The following is a 20,089-nucleotide window of genomic DNA, read 5'->3' as shown; positions in this document are numbered from 1 at the left end:
GTAAACCTTCTCCAGAGCTATATTTTGAGATTCCTGTACTCCTCTAGTGAGCCTGGATTTTAATTACACTATCAAAGGGGACAGGTCATCAGCTGTCTGGGCCCAAAGCCCAAAAGTTACAACTCTAAGCCTCTGTCTATTACCTCATCTCCCTTGAAGAAGTTTCTCAAAATAGGATTGCGGTTATCTACTCCATTTCTTTATGTGTTTCCTTGTCAAAATTTGTTTTATGATACTGTAATGCTGCTAAGGATGCTTTTTTGAACACAAATCTCCAGAAGCAACCAGAGTAAAAAAAAATACAGCAAGTGCACTTCTTTAAAAAATTGTTATAAATGACAAGATAGATTTTTCTCAAGCGTACACAATTGACTGAACAAATAATACAGACAGCCATCATGAGGGACGCTTGTATGGAATGATAGTTGCTCGATTGTTTATCCAAAAATATAAATTTACTAATAGTAGAGTCTTATGTTGGAACAATAATTTTTATTGTTGCACGACTACAATATTCAAAACTTTTTCACAGCAGGTGGAGAAATTCATCCTTACCACCTCTAATTTCTAGTAACTACAGTGCATAATCTGGGTTGAATCAACACAAAGATATAAAAAAAACTGAGGAAAAAATAAACTGGCATAACTATAAAATTTCTCTTGGAGCTTAAACAATGTGGTAGTGTAACATCCTTTTTCCAACATGGCAAAAGAAAATTGTTCTTGGAACCAAACAGGTGAAATGTGTTAAATCCAGTAGGTTTGTGAAGAAGCCCAATTAATTGAGGGAGGGGTTAACCTCAAGATTTGATATGAAGCAAGCCTCAAAAGGGTTTGATACATGCTCTTAAGTACACTTATTTTGGTGTCACTCTTCCTTTCAAAATTTATGATGTATACTTTGAAACAAGATTAATATTAACATATTGCAGCTGAGTAGTATCTGAAGCAGAATTGAATATCAAGGGGAATTGATGGATTTATGGATGAGGAAGTTTAGGCCCTGATTGATCAGTCTTAAAGATCAAAGCCAATCCTTTAGGAATAAGGTTAGTTTTACTTTTAATACAGAGAGTGGCAGAAATTTAGAATTCTCTTCAACAATTGACAACAGATGCTAGGTCAACTGTTAATTTCAAGCCTGAGTTTTTTGTAACCTAAGTTATTAAGGTGTTAGTAAAAGGATGGATAAACAGAGTTAGGTCACAGATCAATCATGAAATGAAATATTCTAGCTCTCAACTTCAACTGTGAGAATTATAGAATATTACAGCACAGTACAGGCCTTTTGGCCCATATATTGTGCCAACATTTATCCTGCTCTAATATCCATCTAACCCTTCCTCCCAAATGTTAACCATTCCCTCCCATTTCTCTATCATTCATGTGGCTATCCAAGAATCTCTTAAATGTCCTATGTATCTGCCTCTACAACTTCTGCCGGCAGTGCGTTCCATGCACCCACCACTCTGTAAAAAAAAACTTACCTCTGACATCCCCCTTATACCTTCCTCCGATCACCATAAAATTATGCCCCCTCATGTTAGCCATTTTCGCCTGGGAAAAAAGTCTCACTGTCCACTCAATCTATCGCCGCTTATCATCGTGTACACCTCTATCAAGTCACCTCTCATTCTCCTTCTCTCGCGAAGAGAAAAGCCTAGTTTGCTCAACCTATCCTCATAAGACGGCTCTCCAATCCAGGCAACATCCCAGTAAATGTCCTCTGTACCCTCTCCAAAGCTTCCACATCCTTCCTATAATGAGGCAACCAGAACTAACACAATACTCCAAGTGTGGTCTAACCAGAGTTCTATAGAGCTGCAACATTACCTCGCGGCTCTTGAACTCAATTACAAAGTACAAGCCCAAGGAACAAATATTTAGATTACACAGGAACAAATGAGAGAGAACGTGAGGTTCAATTCTAGTATTTCCCAGAATAAATCAAGACAAAACATAGGAATTTATAATTTTAAAAGACTCCCAGACCACTTTCCTGCACTCAACCACAATCTTACTGAATGGCTGAGGAGCGACAAGCTTGAATGGCCTATCCCAATTCTATTTACGTCCTATTACTTGCTATGCATGTGAAATTTAAGATCCAATAAATGAAACCCTCTCCTCAGATCTTGATTTCAAAATCATAAAGACCCTCAGCAGAAGTATTCCATCAGTATTGGTCCTTTTCATCTTCCCATCCTCACTTGGTTCTAGTTTTACCAATTCAATTGTTTCTAGTTCTTCTCATATCAATATAAACTGTTGATAATCCCTTTTTCCATATCAAGCCTCAATTATTGTTGAACTTCTTTTCTGCTTCTACATGGAGTCTCATGACATTATCTGAAGAAAACATCTTACTCTAACACTCTCCAATGCCTCCTGATTACTTTAGTTCACTTGTGCTGTTCAATTAATTGTTTGATGTTTAAGATCAATCCGAAATTTCCCTCACTTAAACCCCAGGAAGACCAAAGACATTATTTTTTTCTCCTTCCACAAAAAAAAAAATTGTCATCAATTCCAATCCCTTCTTAACCATTGCCTAAGGTTTAATATGACTGTTTACAATTTAATTGCCTCCTAGTTACCCAAAGCTGAGATTGCAATCAGAGAAGGGCAGGCAGGACTGACAAATCAACATCCAAGAGCACAGAATCTTCAAGTACAACAGGTAAGAAAGTAGAAGAGGAGAGGGCATTGCAATTTTGATTAAGGAGACCACCACTGCTGGAATAAGGGAGGATATCTTGAAAGACTCCTCCCCAATATTAACTGGGATTGCCATACTGTGAAAGGCTTAGAAGGTGGCACAGCTCATAGAACATAGAACACTACAGCACAGAAAACAAGCCATTCAGCCCTTCTAGTCTGTGCCGAAACTTTATTCCGCTAGTCCATTGACTTGCCCTCCAGAACCCTCCAGACCTCTTCCGTCCATGTATATATCCAATTTATTCTTAAAACTTGAGAGTGAGCCCACATTTACCTCATCAGATGGCAGCTCGTTCCACACTCCCACCACTCTCTGAGTGAAGAAGTTCCCCTAAACCTTTCCCCTTTCACCCTAAAGCCATTTTCCTCTGGTACCTCTTTCTCCTAATCTAGGTGGAAAGAGCCTACTCGCATTTACTCTGTCTATACCCCTCATAATTTTGTAAACCTCTATCAAATCTCCCCTCATTCTTCTACGTTCCAAGGAATAAAGTCCTAACCTGTTCAATCTTTCCTTGTAACTCAACTTCTGAAGACCCAGCAACATTCTAGTAAATCTTCTCTGCACCCGTTCAATCTTACTGATATCCTTCCTATAGTTAGGTGACCAGAACTGCACACAATACTCCAAGTTTGGCCTCACCAGTGTCTTATACAACCTCACCATAACATCCCAACTCCTATACTCAATACTTTGATTTATGATGCCAGGATGCCAAAAGCCTTCTTTACAACCCTGTCTACCCTGCCCTACCATTTACTGTGTATGTCCTACCTTGATTTGTCCTTCCAAAATGCAGCACCTCACACTTGTCTGCATCAAATGCCATCTGCCATTTTTCTGGCCCATTTTTCCAGTTGGTCCAGATCCCTCTGCAAGCTTTGAAAGCCTTCCTCGCTGTCCATAACACCTCTAATCTTAGTGTCATCAGCAACTTGCTGATCCAATTTACCACATCATCTAGATCATTGATATAGACAACAAACAACAATGGACCCAGCACAGATCCCTGAGGCACACCACTAGTCACAGGCCTCCAGTCTGTGAAACAACTTATCCCAATCCACTCTTCCTAGATCCTTTCTCATTTCCACAAATTGGTCTTTCTCCAATTTAGAACCTCAACTTGAGGACCAGACCTATCCTTATCCATGAATAACTTGAAACTAATGACATTATGGTCACTGGACCAAAAATGTTCACCTACACATACTTCTGTCACCTGACCTGTCTGTTTCCCTAACAGGAGATCAAGTATTGCATCCTCTCTCGTTGGTACCTCTTTATGTTGATTTAGAAAACTTTCCTGAACACATTTGACAAACTCCAAGCCATCCAGCCCCTTTCACAGTGTGGGAGTCCCAGTCAATATGTGGAAAGTCAAAATCCCCTACTATTACAAATTTCAGTTTCTTACATTGGTCTGCTATTTCTCCACAGATTTGCTTCTCTAAATCTCTGACTATTGGGCAGTCTATATACAACCCCTATTAGTGTGGTCACACCTTTCCCGTTCCACAGCTCCACCCATATGGCCTCTGTAGACGAGCCCTCTGGGACTGTCCTGTCTATGCACAGCTATGATATTTCCCTGACTAGTAATGCCACTCCTCCCCCTTTCATCCCTCCATCACGTCTGAACCCTGGAACATCCTGCCCCTCCTGCAACAAAGTCTCACTATAGCAATGATGTTGTATCCCATTTGCCAATCCACGCCCTAAGCTCATCTGTTTTACCTACCAATATTCCTTGCATTGAAATAGATGCACCTGAGAACATTTCTATCATGTACAAACCTTTGATTTCTGTCTATACATGCAGACCTTTATCCTCCTCCACCTCACTATCTGCTCTAACACTCTTGGTTCCCTCCCCCTGCAAATATAGTTTAAACCCCCCCAGAGCAGCACTAGCAAACCTACCTGCAAGTATGTTAGTCCCTCTCCAGTTCAGGTGCAAACCATCTTGTCAGAACAGGTCCCACCTTCCCTGGAAGGAAGCCCAATTGTCCAGAAACATGAAGCCCTCCCGCCACTGGCTCAGGTGCTGTCTGCATGGATTGGCATGCTCTCCCTGCAACTTCATGGTGCAGATTGGTAGGTTAACTGGCCTCTAAGTTGCTCTTCATTTGTTAGGACAGTTGATGGGGAATGTGGCGAAAATAAAAAAAAATGGGATTCATGTAGGATAGTTTTAAAAGGGTGCTTAATAGTCAGCGCAGACTCAGTGGTCAAAGGACTTCCATGTTACATCTCTAAAAGAATCTAAAGTGCATTCAAGAGAACCTGTTGAAACCAGTATGAAGATGGACATACTACAGGAAAAGGAAGTACTAGATCTAATTTTAGGAAATGAAGCTGGACAAGTAGCTGAAGTATCATTGGTAAGCATTTTGAGGGCAGTGACCATTATTCTAAAATTCAAGGTAGTTATAGAGAGGGATAAGGGTGGTCCAGAGATCAAGTTGGGTGATCTGTTGGAAGTGTATAAAATTATGAGGGGCATACATAGGGTGGACAAGCAACATCTTTTTTCCCCATTACAGAGCAATCCAATACCAGAGGACTTGCATTCAAGGTGAGAGGGGGTAGGATCAGAACAGACGATAGGGGTATGCTTTTTTTTTACTCAGAGTGGTGGATGCCTGGAATGCATTACCTGATAGGGTGGTGGAGGCAAATTCATTGGGGGCTTTTTAAGAGGGGTTTGGATGGGCATATGAATGAGAGGAAAAATGGAGGGACATGAGCATTTTGTCGGTCGAAGGGATTAGCTATTTCGGCAGATTGCTGAACTCAGATTACTGAAGAGCCTGTTCTGTGCTCCTAAATTGGGAGGATGGCTGATTTCAATAAACAGGATCTGACAAAAGTAGACTGGAGCAGATATTTCTGGGTTTGTACTTGAAAAGGTGCAGTGGAAATTTATCAGGATATTGTCCGGGGGTGACCATTTCAGTTATGAGGAAAACTGGATAGGCTGGGGTTTATTTTTGTTAGAGCAGAGGAGGATGAGGGAAGACCTGAGATATTTACAACTAAGGTGGGCATTGATAGAGAAGGCAGTGGGAAAGTTTTCTCCATAGCAGAGGTGTCTATAACCTAAGATTAGGATAAGAGCTTTAGAGCTGGTCTGAGTTTGAACTTTTTTCACCAGAGGGTGGTTGGAATCTGGACACACTGCCCGAGTAGGTGGCAGAGGCAGGTATTCTCACATCATTCATCTGGATGAACACTTGAATTGCCAAGGCATAAAAAAAACAATGATACATTGGATTAGTCTAGATGGGGGTACTTGATGGTTGGCATGGACCATGGCGTGCCATAGAGCCTGTTTCTGTGCTGGATGATTCTACGACAATGAGATTCTAAACACACACCATAATTGATTACTTTCACTTTTTACAATACTGGATATTGTCTCCACCGACTCAATTCAAAACACCCATTACCAAGATTCTCATACATCTTCTTGGCCAATTAAGTAGAAAAGTGAATGTCAGGTACGGTATTAACCGAGGACTTTTGTTTTGAAAGCTGTTATATATATGTAGTTTCAATATCAGAGCCATACCTACAGATGGATTCAGGGACCTAAGAAAAAGGAGGAAGCCAATTTGACCCCATTGTCTATCTAGCACCACTCCACTGAACTTTCCAACTGATCTACATCTGACTGTATACTTAGACAATGTTCATAGCTATCCACAACTTTACCAATTTTCATGTTATCTGCAAACTTACTAATCAGTGACCTATGTTCTCATCCCAGTCTTTTACACATATTACACACAACAAAGGCCCCAGTACCGATTCCCGCGGTACCCACTCGTTATAGATTTCTAGTCAGAAAAACACTCCATCCACCATTACCCACTGCCTCCCATCTCCAAGGCAATTTTGGACCCAGTGTGCAACATGTCTTGGATCCCATGCACCTTATATTTCTGGACTAGCCTACTATGTGGGACCTTGTTAAAAGCCTTAACCAAAGCCCACATAAACCATGTCTATTGCATTGCTTTCATCAATTACCTCCTGAGAAAAACTCAGATTGGTGAGACGTCATCCCTTCTCACAAAACTATGCTGACTCCTCCTAATCAGTCCCTGCCTTTCAAAGCGAACATAAATCCCGTCCCTCAAATTCTTCTCCCCAACTTTCCTACCACTGATGCAAGGCTCACTGGCCTGTAGTTTTCAGTCTTATTCGTACTGCCCTCCTTGAACAAGGGGGACAGCCTTCCCATGCTTCTCCCTGGTGAATACCAATGAAGTATTCATTTAGGACCCCGCTCATATCCTTGTCTCTACACAAAGATTACCCATTTGGTCCCTGAGGGGACTTTCTCTTAAGGACCAACCTAATCTTTTTCCATGACTACGTTGAAGCTTAGGAACTAATCCTTTCAAGCACAATATAGATGCTAATGAATTAATGCAGCATTGCCTGTATAGCATCACCTGGTTCAAAGCCTTTAATGGGCTTTCATATAAAAAAATAATTATAAACAATGAGAAGGGAAGAAAGCGAATTATATTTTTAAGTTAAGTAATTGAGGATGATGGGGAAGAAACATACTCCCTCTACCCGTTCAATCCATATTTAATGAAATAAGATAGATTCATAAATTTAGCACAATGGCATAGCTGGCAGTGGCTACTGCCCCAAAGCTCCAGCGACTTCTGACAATGCAGCACTCTCACAGCGCTATCCTGGAGGGTCATTTGAGACCTTTCACTCATGTCTCGAGAGAGGCTGTAACCCAACATTCCAAAAGAGTTAAGGGCAAACTTACTGAGCCACAGTTAATAGCTACAAATTTTGATCAAATAGTGAATACAATGCCACAGCATTAACAATTTTCTAATTGAAAAAAGTTACTTTTAATTAGCAATTTTTTTTTACATTAGGCATATAATTGTAGAATAGTTGTATTAAAATTTCCTTTAACTAGAATAGTAGGTTGGGGATGGTGGGGGTTATAAGGAAGAAAACAAGTTCCTGAGATTTCACTTGCAAGGAACTGGAAAGGGCAGCTGGAAGAATTTGCTATCATCCAACTTCAGCAACAAATTGTCATCATAATAACATATTTTAACTAGAGCAGCTACGTGTGAATTTATTCTTTACTGTCTGTAAGATTCAGCGACCGAGTTAACTTATAATTTCAGTAGAATCCAAGGCACTCATTCCCAACTTATACAGTGTTTTATCAGTTTTTTTTTTATTGTTAATACAGAAGCTTTTAATGTTGTCACAGCAAAAGCTTTGGGTCATGGTCACTACATTTTAGCTGTCAGTTTTCTTATATTATCAATAGCTGTACTTCATTGGCTTTAAAGCTCTGCACACATCAGCTTTAATTATTATTACATATTTGTTCTGAATGCTTACAGATCTTGCTGTCTTTTTTATTCACATTCAAACTACAGAAATGTTTGTTATAGTCTCTAATTCATAAATCTAATTTGTAGTTGCGAAACTACAAACTATCAGAATGTCAACATGGTGATAGAAAGAGAGCTAACATTTAAGTGTAATGTCCTTTCATCGCAACTCAAGGAATACAAGAAAGCCAAGGCATTAATTCTAACTCACTCATCAAGGTCACCCATAAGCTACAGGGCATTCATTAGATATAAATCACAATTGACTGTTCAGTTACTTTTGTATTCAATCTTCATATTTGAAAATTAGTCATACATACCTGCTCCATATGTATGCAGAAGGTGATGGGTTTGCATCAGCTTTACATTTGAGTTGCACATTTTGCCTTCCAACAAACCAGTTTCCATCATATCCCATCATAGTTACTTCAGGTGCATCTGGAACAAACCATGGTACATTGACTATTGAAACTGACATGTCCTCCATTATGTACTAGACAGTTATAATCACGGGCCCTCTCTGGATTCATAATAATGACAACAATTTCACCCAAATTATAGCATTAGTTTGTGTTTCAGTGTTCCAGAGAACTTTGTCATTACACGTACAGGCAGTCCCCAGGTTACACAACTGTTCCATTCCCGAGTACTGTCGATTAGCTGATTTTCCCGTAAGTCAAAAACACTCATTTTCAATAGATACCCATACCATAATCACTCTACATTCACTTGTTATAAAACTTCAATTTTATCAAATATTCACATTAACCTGTCTTCCACCAATTACTTTAAATCAATTCCTCCAGATTTTTTTTTTAAAAGAAGTTCAGTAAAAGGAAATTGCTATTTACTCTATCTGGGCCCCAAATAATTTTATACACCTTAAATAAATCTCCCCTCAGCCTACTCTGTTGCAAAAACAACTCTAGCTTATTCCATCTTTTCTGCTAACATTTTCCAAACTTGGCAAAGTCCTCATAAATCTCCCTTGAATCTTTTCCTAGTGCCATTTCATCTTTCCTGAAATGTGACGTCCAGAACTGCATTCAGCACTCAGTGGTAGTCCTCGTGTTATTGTATACATTTCTGATTTAACCTCCTCGCACCATTCTTGTATCCGAGGCCACAGCAAATAAAGAATTGTGGATTCACCTGTCCAGCAATGCTAAAGGATCTTTGAACACTTGTTCCAAGGTCCCTTTGCTACTCCACACCATTTGATATAGTCTCATTGCTGTGTATTCCTTTGCTTTGTTACACCTCCCTCAAACTAATACCTCAAAACTTTCTGTAGTAAATTCCATTTGCTATTTTGCTATCCAAATGACCAGATATCAATATCGTCCTGCAATCTAAAGCTTTATTCCTCACCAAATATATGGTTAATTTTTCTATCATCTGCAAATTTCTTCACTATCATCATTAATACATATTCCAAAAGCCAGAAGCAAATTATAATGTGCATTTTACTAATTGTACCTTAAAGTTTCACGAGGATGTTGCCGGAACTTGAGTTATAAGGAAAGACTGGATAAACTGGGACAATTTTCCCTGACAGACAACCTTATAGAGATTTAAAAAATCATGAAGGACATAGGTAAGGTGGGTGGTCATATTCTTTTCCCCAGGGTATGAAAATCTAAAACTAGAGGGCAGAGGTTAAAGGTGAGAGGAGACAGATTTAAAAGGGACCTTATAAAGACAAGTTTTCCCCACCCCCCCTCCACACAGAGGGCAGTGGGTATATGGAACAAGCTGCCAGAAGAAGTGGTGAAGGTAGGTACAATTACAACATTTAAAAGATATTTAAGTTCATGGATAGGAATAGCTTAGAGCAATGTGGGCCGAGCAGGCATATGGGACAAGCACAGGAAGGCACCTTGGTCGGCATGGAGTGGTTGGGCCAAAGGGCCTGTTTCCACGTTGTATAACTTGATGTGTCTATTTAAGAAGGGCCCTAAAGACAAGTCACTTACATCAGTAGTGGGAAAGTTACTGGAGGAGATCCTGAGAGGAATGATTTATTTGCATTTGGAAAGGCAAGGACTGAATAGAGATAATCAGCATTGCTTTTGAATAGGCATAATCAGCATTGCTTTGTGCATGGAAAATCATGTCTCACACATTTGATTTAGTATTTTTAAAGAGGTGACCAAGAGGATTGATGAGGGCAGGGTGGTAGTCATCATCTCCATGGACTTTAGCAAGGCCTTTGAAAGAACCTGCATGGCAGGCTGGTCCAGAAGGTGAGAACACATGGAATCTAACATGAACTTGGCAACTGGCTACAAAATTGGCTTGTGGTTGGAGGCAGAGAGTGGTAATGCAGGGTGGCTTTTCAGATTGGACGTACGTGACCAGCGTTATGCTGCAGGGATTGGTGCTTGGTCCCCTGTTGTTTGTCATATATGAAGACAGTTGTCTAAGGTTACAACATGACATTGATCAACCAGGAAAGTGGGCAAAGGAATGGCAGATGGAATTTAACTCAAACATTTGGACAGGTACATGGATAGAAAAGATTCAGGAGGGATATAGGTCAAATGCAGACAAAGGCTTAGATGGGCATGGACATGTTGCACCAAAGGGCCTTGAGTCTATGGTCTTCATATAGGAGGAAACTAGTGACTCCAAAATAGTGGAGAACAACAGGTTTAGATGGGATGAAAAGATGAAAGAAATTAGCATTGGTATAAAAAGCAGAGACACTAATGGGGGTCAGGCCAGGACCCAATAACACTTCATAAATAAAAACAGAAAATGCCTGAAGCATTTAATAGGTCAGGCAGCAGTGGTGAAAAGAGAAACAGTTAATCTTTCAAGTTTGAGACCCTTCATCAGAACTGAGAAAAAGAGAAAAGTTTTAAATTGTACAGAAGATGGGAAAGGGATGGAAAGGACAATAGGGATCTCTCTGACAGGCTGAGGTGATAAGCTGTTGATGATGCCATCTAATATATAAGAAAATGTAAAAGGTATAAAATGCAGAGCTGTGGGAAATAACCATGCTAGTGGAGAGAGAAAAATGGTCAATATTATATATGGTCAGCTCTGATACAGAGGAAGTGGGTCACCTGAAATTGTTAAATTTGATAGCTGGTCCAGAAGGCTGCAAATACACCCAGGAAGGTGGTGAGGTGTTGTTCTTCATTATAAGAGTGTAGGAGTCCACAGACTGATAAATCAGGTTGGGAATAGAATGCAGAATTAAAGTAACAGACAACTAGAAGTTCAAGATCACCCCCAATATAGAGGAATACACATTTTGAGGATCAAATACACCACACTAAATTGGAAGAAGTTTAAATGAATTGCTACCTCACCTGGAAAGACTGTTTGGGTCCCTAGGTAGTGGGAAGAGAACAGGTGAAAAGGCAGGTTGTTGCACTCCCTGCATGGGAAGTGCATTTCAAGGTTTTGAAAGAGGTGTCAGTGGAGAAAAGAATATGACAACCAGTGCATCCACTAAAATTCCATAGTTTTACAATGCATTCCCACAAATTAGAACGCAGCAAATAGAAATCTAAAATGTCAAAAGGGAGACTAAAAAGTGGGATCACAGTTAGTCCAATTTTAATAGCAGGTAAAAATGCTGCAATCAAGAGGTAAAAGGGTATTTATAAAATAATTGCAGGATTAGGGAGATGGATCTATGAAAGTTATTTTGAGGTTGTAACTAGAAGAATTAGCAAGGGTAAAACAGTGGATTTGATGTACTTGGACCTTGAGTAAGTCCTTCAATAAGTTGTCACGTACTGAGTCATTAAACAAAATTAGAGCATATGGGATTGAGGATAATTGGGAGTGGTTTGATTATTGGATAACAGACAGAAAACTAAAATTAGGTAAAAAAAACAATCATCTTCAGATGGGAAGGCTGTGACTTGAGATACTACAGGGAACATTGCCGAGGTGCCAGCTGTTAACAATCAATATCAATGATTTGGATGAGATGACTAGGTGTAATTTATCCAAATTTAAAACCAAGTAGACAAAGAGTTGGGAGGAGGAGGAGGATGTGGGCGAGATCAACACAGATAGAATATAATGTAGAAAAATGGGAAATGAGACCTTTGATACAAAATAAAGAATAATAGGGTTTTTTTAAACGGTGAATTATTGAAAAGAGTTAATGTTTATAGGGATGTGGGCACACTTGTAAACAACACTCAAAGTTAACATGCAGATACAGCAAAAATCAGGAAGGCAAAAAATACATTGGCCTTTATAGCAAGAGTATTTCAGAACAAATCTTACTCAATCCTCCATCAAAATTCCATTTGGAATAGTCTGTACAGATCTGATTTTTCTGGCCAAGAAAGCATATACTTGTAATTGGAGTGGAGCTGAGCAAATTTCTAGGATTTCTTTTGGAAACATTTGCAGGTTAATGGACACATTTCTTTGGACAGATTTCTAGGATGGTGTGATGGGGGAGGGGAGGGGGTTGTCCTTCAAGGAAAGATAACCAGACAGAATCTTTAGTCTCTGGAGTTTGTGTGTTTTGGCACTCTCAGTCCAACTTCCAATAGTATTGTGTGGCTTGCCTGAGTAAAATTGTAAATATCTGGCACAGGATATGAAAAATGAATATGAAACACACAATGTAGTGGCTGCCCTACTGATGTGCATTAATGCACATTGTTGATCAGTATAAACTTAACCCTGCGACTGGATGTGTTGTACTAAAACAACTTACAAATTTATCTGACTTTCACTTTGATGAGAAGAATATTCTCCAGACCTCACACTCAAAACTATCCTTTCCAAGATCTACAGCTTGTATGTGGCCCAGATAATTACATCAAGGTAATAAAAACACTGGACACACTCAACAGGTCAAGCAGCATCTGTGGACAGAGAAACAGTTAATATTTCAGGTTGATGACCCTTCATCAGAATGAGAATATGGATGCTTTAGGTTGTAGAGAAGAAAGAAGGAGTAGGGAGAACAAAAGGGGAAGTCTATGGTAGGGTGGAAACTAAGAGAAACTAAATGACATAGAAGGTACTGGCACTGGCTGAGAGAGGGTCGCAAAGGCTTGTTAAATGCAGCTGATCTGTTGAAGGAAATATAAATAAAGACAAATCAGAATGGAAGAGAAAGGGGAGGGGGAGGAGAGAGAGAGGGGGAACCTAGAATTATGAGACGCAGAACATAGCATTTGCTAGAAATCTGGAATAAAGGAGAATGCTCAAGGCTCAATTAACTCAAAGCCTTTGTCCTATAATCCATCATCTCTCCATGTTATCATGATGACCTCATTCAAATGCATCGGTAACAGTGGAGCAGACAGCACCCTCAATCCCCTTGCAACAAATCTAAAAATTGTAATTTATCTTGTCAATGCCTTCTAAATCTCTATTGCCAGACATTCCCACTTAGGTAGAGAGACTATTCTCTAACCATGCTCCGTCTCAATTTTGCTTCCTATTTCTTTTTTGCTTATTGTTAGCCTTACTCCTCATCTTTCTCTGCTGCTGAAAAAAAACTAGCAGCAAAATTTCAGTCCTTCATAAAAACCATAAACGATACAGAATGCTACTAATTTTTATTTACTGAAACTATTTTACAAACCAGTCTGACAATGAAATTTTATAATCCAATGCATTCAAGTTTCAATACACTTCACAATACTTTTAGAATAAACCTACTTACAGCAATATGTAAACTAACAACAATGAAGTATCAAATCTACTGTTTAGATTCATATAGTTTTAATTATACAATATATTCAGATTTACAAATCAAGTACTTACACTGTACGTCCAAGGAATATGGGACTCGAATAGTGGTATTCAATGGCGGATGACTCACTATGCAGGTTATTGGTCTCTTCCTCACAAATCGGGATGGAATGATCTTGAATCGATTGATAACAGTGACAGTTTCATTTGGAGCAGAAATCTTTGTCAGCTCCTGTTCTCCAATAAGATCACTTTCCCAGGAAACAACTGCTTCAGGTTTTCCATGAGCTGCTGTGCATACTGCTGCAACTGTCGCATTGGCACCATCTATAAGTGGTTCAGGACCACCCCCCACAGTTATTGTGGGTTCAACTACAAAATTAATAAATCAGTCTGTAGAACAGGGCAATTTATTATAATTCTGTAGTACTGACATTACAGATAGATTGCACAAATATGCATATTGATGGTAGTCTTACCCATTGAGTAGACATTGTGAACCACATGAATTATAGGCATTGCCACATGATTTACAATTTTACATTGATTTTAAATGCATGTTAAGAATGAAGTAAACTAATTCAATGAACACATTAATACTTATAATTACATATTAAATTTAGACATGGAATGCTGTGTTTGGGAATCTTGCTCACACTTCCAGAGCACAGTGTCTATCCCCCAAATAATACAACCCCCTATCATCACAACGTTCCTTTTCACTCTTTCCAACTTGAATGCCCCATGTACTATGGTCCTGTGGTCAGTTTGATCAAACTCCCTGCAACCTCTGCTCTCGTCAACACTGACTGCAAGAATTTAGCACTCAGGCAAACTGAAGTGCTCAGTGTTACCCTCTGGACCCCCGTAACTTCCCAAATTGTAGTCACAACACGATCTAGATCAACATTAAAAGTGGGCAAAGGAATGGCAGATTGAACTTAACTTGGATAAGTGTAAAGTGATGCATTTTAGGAAGTTAAACCAAAGAAGGACATACACAGTGAGTGGCAGGGCCCTGGGGAATGTTGTAGAACAGAGAGAGAGACAAGTACATAGTTCCATGAAAGTGACAACACAGGCAGACAAGGTGGTGAAGGCGACATACGGTATGTTTGCCGTACTGAGTACAAGAGGTAAAACATGTTGCAGCTGCACAAGACATTGGCGAAGTTGCATCTGGAATAATGTGTGCAGTTCTGGTTGCCATGCTATAGGAAGGATGTGATTAAACTGGACAGGGTGCAGAACAGATTCACAAGGATGTTGCCAGGACTGGAGGGCTTGAATTATAAGGAGAAATTGGATAGGCTAGAACTGTTTTCCTGGGAGTGAAGGAAGCCAAGGGGTGACTTTACAGAGGTTTATAAAATTATGAGGGGCACAGACAATGTGGATGGTCACCGTCTTTTTCCCAGGACAGGGAAATCTAAAACTGTAGGGCATAGGTTTAAGGTGAGAGGGGAAATATTTAAAGGGAACCCAGAAGCAAGTTTTCCCACACAGGGGGCAGTGGGTATATGGAACAAACTGCCAGAGGAAGTGGCAGGAACAATTGCAGCTTTTAAAGGACATTTGGACAGGTACATGGATTGGAAAGGTTTAGACAGATATAGGCCAAATGCAAGCAAATGGGATTAGCTCAAGGCGGCACCTTGTTCAGCATGGAGAAGTTGACCAGGGGCCTGCTTCCAAACTGTACAACTCCACGATTCTATTCTCCTATCCCTCTGGACTAATCTGGAACACTTGATCTACAAGGTAGGACAACTACTTAGAACAATGTCACTTAACCTGCCTCCACCATGTTGCAATAGTGTTGCAAACTTGGACCTCAGTTCATCAATTATGAGCCAAAGTTCAAAATCAGCTACAGATGTAGATGTCATCTCAGTAGTTGATTAGGCTTGGTTTTAGAGAGCAAACCTGGGCTTGGAAAGACTGGCAGTGGAGGGCAAGTCATTCAATACGGTGGTAGATATATTTCTTAATACTGAAGGGATGAAGGGATAATGGGAGAAGGCAGGTAGAGTGTACCGAAGTGGGTGAGCAGCTATGACTATATTGAAGGATGAAGCAGGAGAGAAGGGCTGAATAGCCTTCTTCTGCTTTCTATGTTTCCATGTTCATAGAGTCATTCAACAAAGCAACAAGCCCCTCAATCCACCATGTCAACGTCAACCATCAAGTATCTTTCAATATTAATATCATTTACCAGCAAATAGTCCGTAGCCTGCTATGCCTTAGTGATTCAAACGTTCATCCAGTCTTTCTTAAATATTGAGAGAGTGTTCTACCACCGTCTCAGTTCTGGAGTGCAACCACCAGCTGGAGGAAAAATTCTTCATCAGATCTCCTCTAAACCTCTTCCTTCTCACCTTATACCTATGCCCTCTGGTCTTAGACACCTCTGCTCTGGGGATTTTTTTTTTAAATCTACCCTATCAATGCCTCTCATAATTTTGCATATTTCTATCAGGTCTCCCCTCAGAATCCGCTGCTTAAAGGAAAACAAACCCAGCCATATCAGTCTCTCATCACTGAAACATACCATCCCAGGCAACATCCTGGTGAATCGCCTCTGCACCCTCTCCAGTGCAATCACATCTTTAAGGTTTGGCAACCAGAACGCCAAACAATATTCTAATCATGGCTGAACCAAAGTTTTATAATGTTTTACCTGGACCTCCCTGCATTTGTATTCTATGTCCCGGCAAATGAAAACTAATATCCTGTATGCTGTCTTCACCACCCGATCTGTGCTGCCATTCCTTAATATTTAGAACATAGAAACATAGAAAACCTACAGAACAACTCAGGCCCTTCGGCCCACAAAGCTGTGCCGAACATGTCCCAACCCTAGAAATTACTAGGCTTACCCATAGCCCTCTATTTTTCTCAGCTCCACGTACCTAACAGTCTCTTGAAAGACCCTATCATATCCGCCTCCACCACCATTTCCGGCAGCCCATTCCACGCACTCACCACTCTGAGTAAAAAACTTCTGACATCTCCTCTATACCTACTCCCCAGCACCTTAAACCTATGTCCTCTTGTGGCCACCATTTCAGCCCTGGGGAAAAGCCTCTATCTACCCGATCAATACCTCTCATCATCTATCAGGTCCCCCCTCATTCTCCGTCTCTCCAAGGAGAAAAGGCCAAGTTCCCTCAGCCTGCTTTCATAAGGCATGCTCCCCAATCCAGGCAGCATCCTTGTAAATCTCCTCTGCACCCTCTCTATGGCTTCCACATCTTTCCTGTAGTGAGGCGACCAGAACTGAGCATAATAGTCCAAGTGGGGTCTGACCAGGGACCTATATAGCTGCAACAATACCTTTCGGCTCCTAAATTCAATTCCCCGATTGATGAAGGACAATACACCACATGCCTTCTTAACCACAGAGACAATCTGTGCAGCCGCTTTGAGCGTCCTATGGACTCGGACCCCAAGATTCCTCTGATCCTCCACACTGCCAAGAGTACTACCATTAAGACTATATTCCGCCAACATATTTGACCTACCAAAATGAACCACTTCACACTTATCTGGGTTGAACTGCATCTGCCACTTCTCAGCCCAACTCTGCATCCTATCTATGTCCCTCTGTAACCTCTGACAGCCCTCCAAACTATCCACAATACCCCCAACCTTCGTGTCATCCGCAAACTTACTAACCCACCCCTCCACTACCTCATCCAGGTCGTTTATAAAAATCACAAAGAGTAAGGGTCCCAGGACAGATCCCTGAGGTACACCACTGGTCACCGACCTCCACTCAGAATACGACCCTTCAACAACCACTCTTTGCCTTCTGTGGGCCAGCCAGTTCTGGATCCACAATGCAATGTCCCCTTGGATCCCATGGCTCCTCACCTTCTCCATAAGCCTTGCATGGGGTACCTTATCGAACGCCTTGCTGAAATCCATATACACTACGTCTACTGCTCTCCCTTCATCGATGTGCTTAGTCACATCCTCAAAAAATTCAAATCAGGCTCGTAAGGCAGGACCTGCCCTTGACAAAGCCATGCTGACTATTCCTAATCATATTATACCTCTCCAAATGTTCATAAATCCTGCCTCTCAGGATCTTCTCCATCAGGTAAGACTCACCAGTCTATAATTCCCTACTCCACTTCTTGAATAAGGGAACAACATCCGCAACCCTCCAATCTTCCAGAACCTCTGCGTCGTCGACGGAGACGGGAAAGATCATCATCAGAGGCTCCGCAATCTCCTCCCTCGCCTCCCACAGCAACATGGGGTACATCTCATCCGGTCCTGGTGACTTATCTAACTTGATGCTTTCCAGAAGTTTTAGCACCACCTCTTTTCTAATATCTACATGCTCAAGCTTTTCAGGCCACTGCAAGTCCCCACTACAATCCCCCAGATCTTTTTCTGTAGTGAATACTGACGTAAAGTATTCATTAAGTACCTCTGCTATTTCTTCCGGATCCATACACACTTTCCCACTGCTGCACTTGATAGGCCCTATTCATTTGCATCTCATCTTCTTACTAGAATGCCTTGGGGTTTTCCTTAATCCTGCCCGCCAAGGCCTTCTCACATCTCCTTCTGTCTCTCCTAATCTCTTTCTTAAATTCCTTCCTTTTAGCCTTGTACTCCTCCAGATCTCTAACATTACCTAGCTCTCTGTACCTTTTGTATGCTTTTCTTTTCTTTTTGACTAGACTTATTATAGCCTTCGTACACCATGGTTCCTGTATCCTCTCGTGACTCCCGTCTCATGGGAACATGCCTATGCAGAACTCAATACAAATACTCCCTGAATATTTGCCACATATCTTCTGTACTTTTCCCAGAGAACATCTGTTCCCAATTTAATCTTCCAATTTCCTACCTGAGAGCCTCATAATTCCCTTTACTCCAAGTAAACGCCTTTCTAGTCTGTCTGTTCCTATCTCTCTCCAGTGCTAACGTAAAGGAGATAGAATTATGATCACTATCACCAAAATGTTCACCCACTGAGAGATCTGACACCTGACCAGGTTCATTTCCCAATATCAAATCAAGCACAGCCTCTCCTCTTGTTGGTCTATCTACATACTGTGTCAAGAACCCTTCCTGAACACACCTAACAAACTCCACCCCATCTAAACCCCTCACTGTCTGGAGATGCCAGTCGATGTTTGGGAAATTAAAATCCCCCATCACAACAACTCTGTTATTCTCACACCTTTCTAGGATCTGCTTCCCTATCTGCTCCTCAATAACCCTGTCACTATTGGGCGGCCTATAAAAAACACCCAGTAAAGTTATCGACCCCTTCCTGTTCCTAACCTCCACCCACAGAGACTCCGTAGGCAATCCCGCCACACCTTTTCCGCAGCCGTGACACTATCTCTGATCAACAGTGCCACTCCCCCACCTCTTTTGCCTCCCTCCCTGTCCTTCCTGAAACATCTAAAACCTGGCACTTGAATCAACCATTCCAGCCCCGGAGCCATCCAAGTCTCCGTAATGGCCACCACATCATAGCTCCAAGTATCGATCCAAGCTCTAAGCTCATCCACCTTGTTCACAATACTCCTTGCATTAAAATAGACACATCTCAAGCCTGTTTGAACACTTCCCTTCTCTATCACCTGCCTATGATACTTACTCCTAGCCTCCTCTATTTGAGAGCCAAACACCTCTTCCCCAGTCTCTCCAGTACGGATTTCTGACAGCCCTGCCATTCATGGTATATGTTGTGCACTTATTTGAAGCCCTCACACCCTAACTGAATCACATTACACTTAAGGATTAAACGCTAACTACCATTGCACTGTCCAGTTTAACTGCTGATCAATATTGTCCTGTAGTCTAAGATTACACTCCTCACTTTCCACAACACTACCAATTTTTGATTCATCTGCAAACTTACCAGTCACATATCCCACATTCACATCCAAGTTGTTAATGCATATAGCAACAAATTAAGGATCTGAGCACTAATCCTTGTGGTACACCCCAGATCTCTCACTTCCAATTACAAAAGCAACCCTTCACTGTCACCCTGTCTGCTATTACCTGGCCAATCTTGGTTCCAATTTACCAACTTGTCTTGGTAAAGATCACACGAGCTTTTGGACCAGCCTTCCATGTGGGACCTTGTCAAAGGTCCAACTGAAGTCCATGTAAACCATATTAACTGCATTGCCCTGATCAATATATTTAGTTGCCTTCTCAAAAAAACTGAATAAAATTAGTCAGAAAAGATCTTCCACCAAAAAATCCATGCTGACTACAGTCTCACGGATTTGATTGAATCTTTTGAAGA

General features: G+C 40.9%; 1 protein-coding gene across 1 annotated transcript in view; it reads right to left on the bottom strand.

The window, feature by feature from the left end:
* LOC127575658 (nectin-3-like) overlaps positions 1-20,089 on the bottom strand; it is a 58,944-nt gene that overhangs the window by 21,658 nt on the left and 17,197 nt on the right. The window contains 2 exon segments of the mRNA XM_052025546.1: positions 8,433-8,550; positions 13,873-14,172. Coding sequence (XP_051881506.1) covers positions 8,433-8,550; positions 13,873-14,172 — 418 coding nt within the window.

This window comes from Pristis pectinata, chromosome 11 (genome assembly GCF_009764475.1).
Source record: "Pristis pectinata isolate sPriPec2 chromosome 11, sPriPec2.1.pri, whole genome shotgun sequence".
Taxonomy (NCBI): domain Eukaryota; kingdom Metazoa; phylum Chordata; class Chondrichthyes; order Rhinopristiformes; family Pristidae; genus Pristis; species Pristis pectinata.
Note: the sequence above shows the minus strand (reverse complement) of the source record. Positions and strands in the feature narration are given on the sequence as shown.